At 59.3% G+C, this 1,453-nt stretch overlaps 1 protein-coding gene across 1 annotated transcript in view; it reads right to left on the bottom strand.

The window, feature by feature from the left end:
* Positions 1-58: 58 nt before the first annotated feature.
* Positions 59-1,453, bottom strand: part of LOC127751964 (protein patched-like) — a gene marked incomplete at both ends in the record, with an annotated part of 10,337 nt that continues 8,942 nt past the window's right edge. Inside the window, 2 exons of the mRNA XM_052276313.1 lie at positions 59-313; positions 389-811. Coding sequence (XP_052132273.1) covers positions 59-313; positions 389-811 — 678 coding nt within the window. The remainder of the gene's footprint in view (positions 314-388; positions 812-1,453) is intronic.

The following is a 1,453-nucleotide window of genomic DNA, read 5'->3' as shown; positions in this document are numbered from 1 at the left end:
TCAACAAAAAATATAAGTAGATCATTTCAATTTATTTTGCATTTTTAGTACAACTTACGTGTGATTTAACTTCAGTCAAATCCTGCTCAGCGTAAGACGCAGTGATGAGAAACATGTCATCCACCCCAAGGCCGAGGGCGAGGAAGGGCACAATCTGGGTGGTGGACGCGTTGAACGCGATGCCCAGCAGTGCACAGAAGCCCAGCCCCGCGGCGACCGTGATGGAGACGAGCACCACCCCGGCGATACCGACACCCGCCTGCGACCTCACGGGGTCCTGCCAGCGCAGCAAGGACACTCCGGCATACACCAGCTGAAATCAGACACAAGAGGTCAGTACTGAACATGTGCGGACTCCCCCTTCCAACTGATCGAGTCCACGACGCACCATGAGCACGTAACCGATGGCGATCTTGATCACGTTGAGCTCGGAGAACTGGCCGAGGATGTCGTTGAGCGTGGCGGTGGAGAAGGCGAACACGTTGTAGGGCGAGGTCACGCCCAGGTCTCGGATGTCCTTCTTCATGGCCTTGCGCACCTCGTCGGAGAAGCGTCGCTGCCACGCGTCCAGGACGAGGGCAGCCTTCTCCTGCGTCCAGTCGACGTGGTGAACCTTGTACGTCTTGCTCCAAAACTCGAACATCTCCCGCTCGCTCATGAGCTGGATGACGGTCTGCAGGGCCGAGGCGCGCTGGATGTGGCCCGTCTTGTTCTTCTTGGCGCCGCCCACCACCAGGTCCTCCGGCCAGTGCATGTACTTGGCCGCGAAGCCGTAGCACCCGCCCGTCAACTCCGCGCCGATGTCCGGAGACTGCAACAGGCAAAACAAGTACCGCATCAAGCACCGCGTCAAGCACCACCGCTCAAAGCACCGCGTCAAGCCAGCCCACGGGCACGGCTCGGACCACCTGGTCGCGACGGGGCAGCCCTAGGCAGCTCCCACCCCGGTCGGGGACCACACGGAAGGCCCCGTCAAGCACCACTTGGTCCTGATCCAGACGGATTCGCAAACTTTTCTTTTCTTTATCCGAAACGGCTGAGGCGTTAATGAAAGTCGTTGTTATCACGTGAGGAGAGGGCGGGGGCGGGATTACGAGGCGCCAGGGGCTTTGGGACCTGGCTGTGTACCTTGGCTGCCCCCCCCCCCCCACACACACACACACACACAGGGCACTCGCACACACAAGCTGCGAGGGATTCCTGCTGGCCGGCTCGGCTGGTCGTCCAGGCGAGAGGGAGAGAGCGAGAGAGACGGCGTGATGCAGAGCTGCAAAGCGTTGCAGGTTGCAGGAGAGAGACGGAGAGAAAGACGGCAATAAGTTCATTGCGGCGCGTTTTTATGGTTATGCAATAAACATGTGAGAAAATGCGTATCCGGTACACAGGCTCTCACACCCTCTCTCGCTCTCTCGCTCGCGCAGCTCGCGCGCTCTCTCTCTCACTCCCGCACAAA

The sequence above is a fragment of the Frankliniella occidentalis genome, unplaced genomic scaffold, assembly GCF_000697945.3.
Source record: "Frankliniella occidentalis isolate FOCC.00 unplaced genomic scaffold, Focc_3.1 Scaffold2495, whole genome shotgun sequence".
Lineage (NCBI taxonomy): Eukaryota > Metazoa > Arthropoda > Insecta > Thysanoptera > Thripidae > Frankliniella > Frankliniella occidentalis.
Note: the sequence above shows the minus strand (reverse complement) of the source record. Positions and strands in the feature narration are given on the sequence as shown.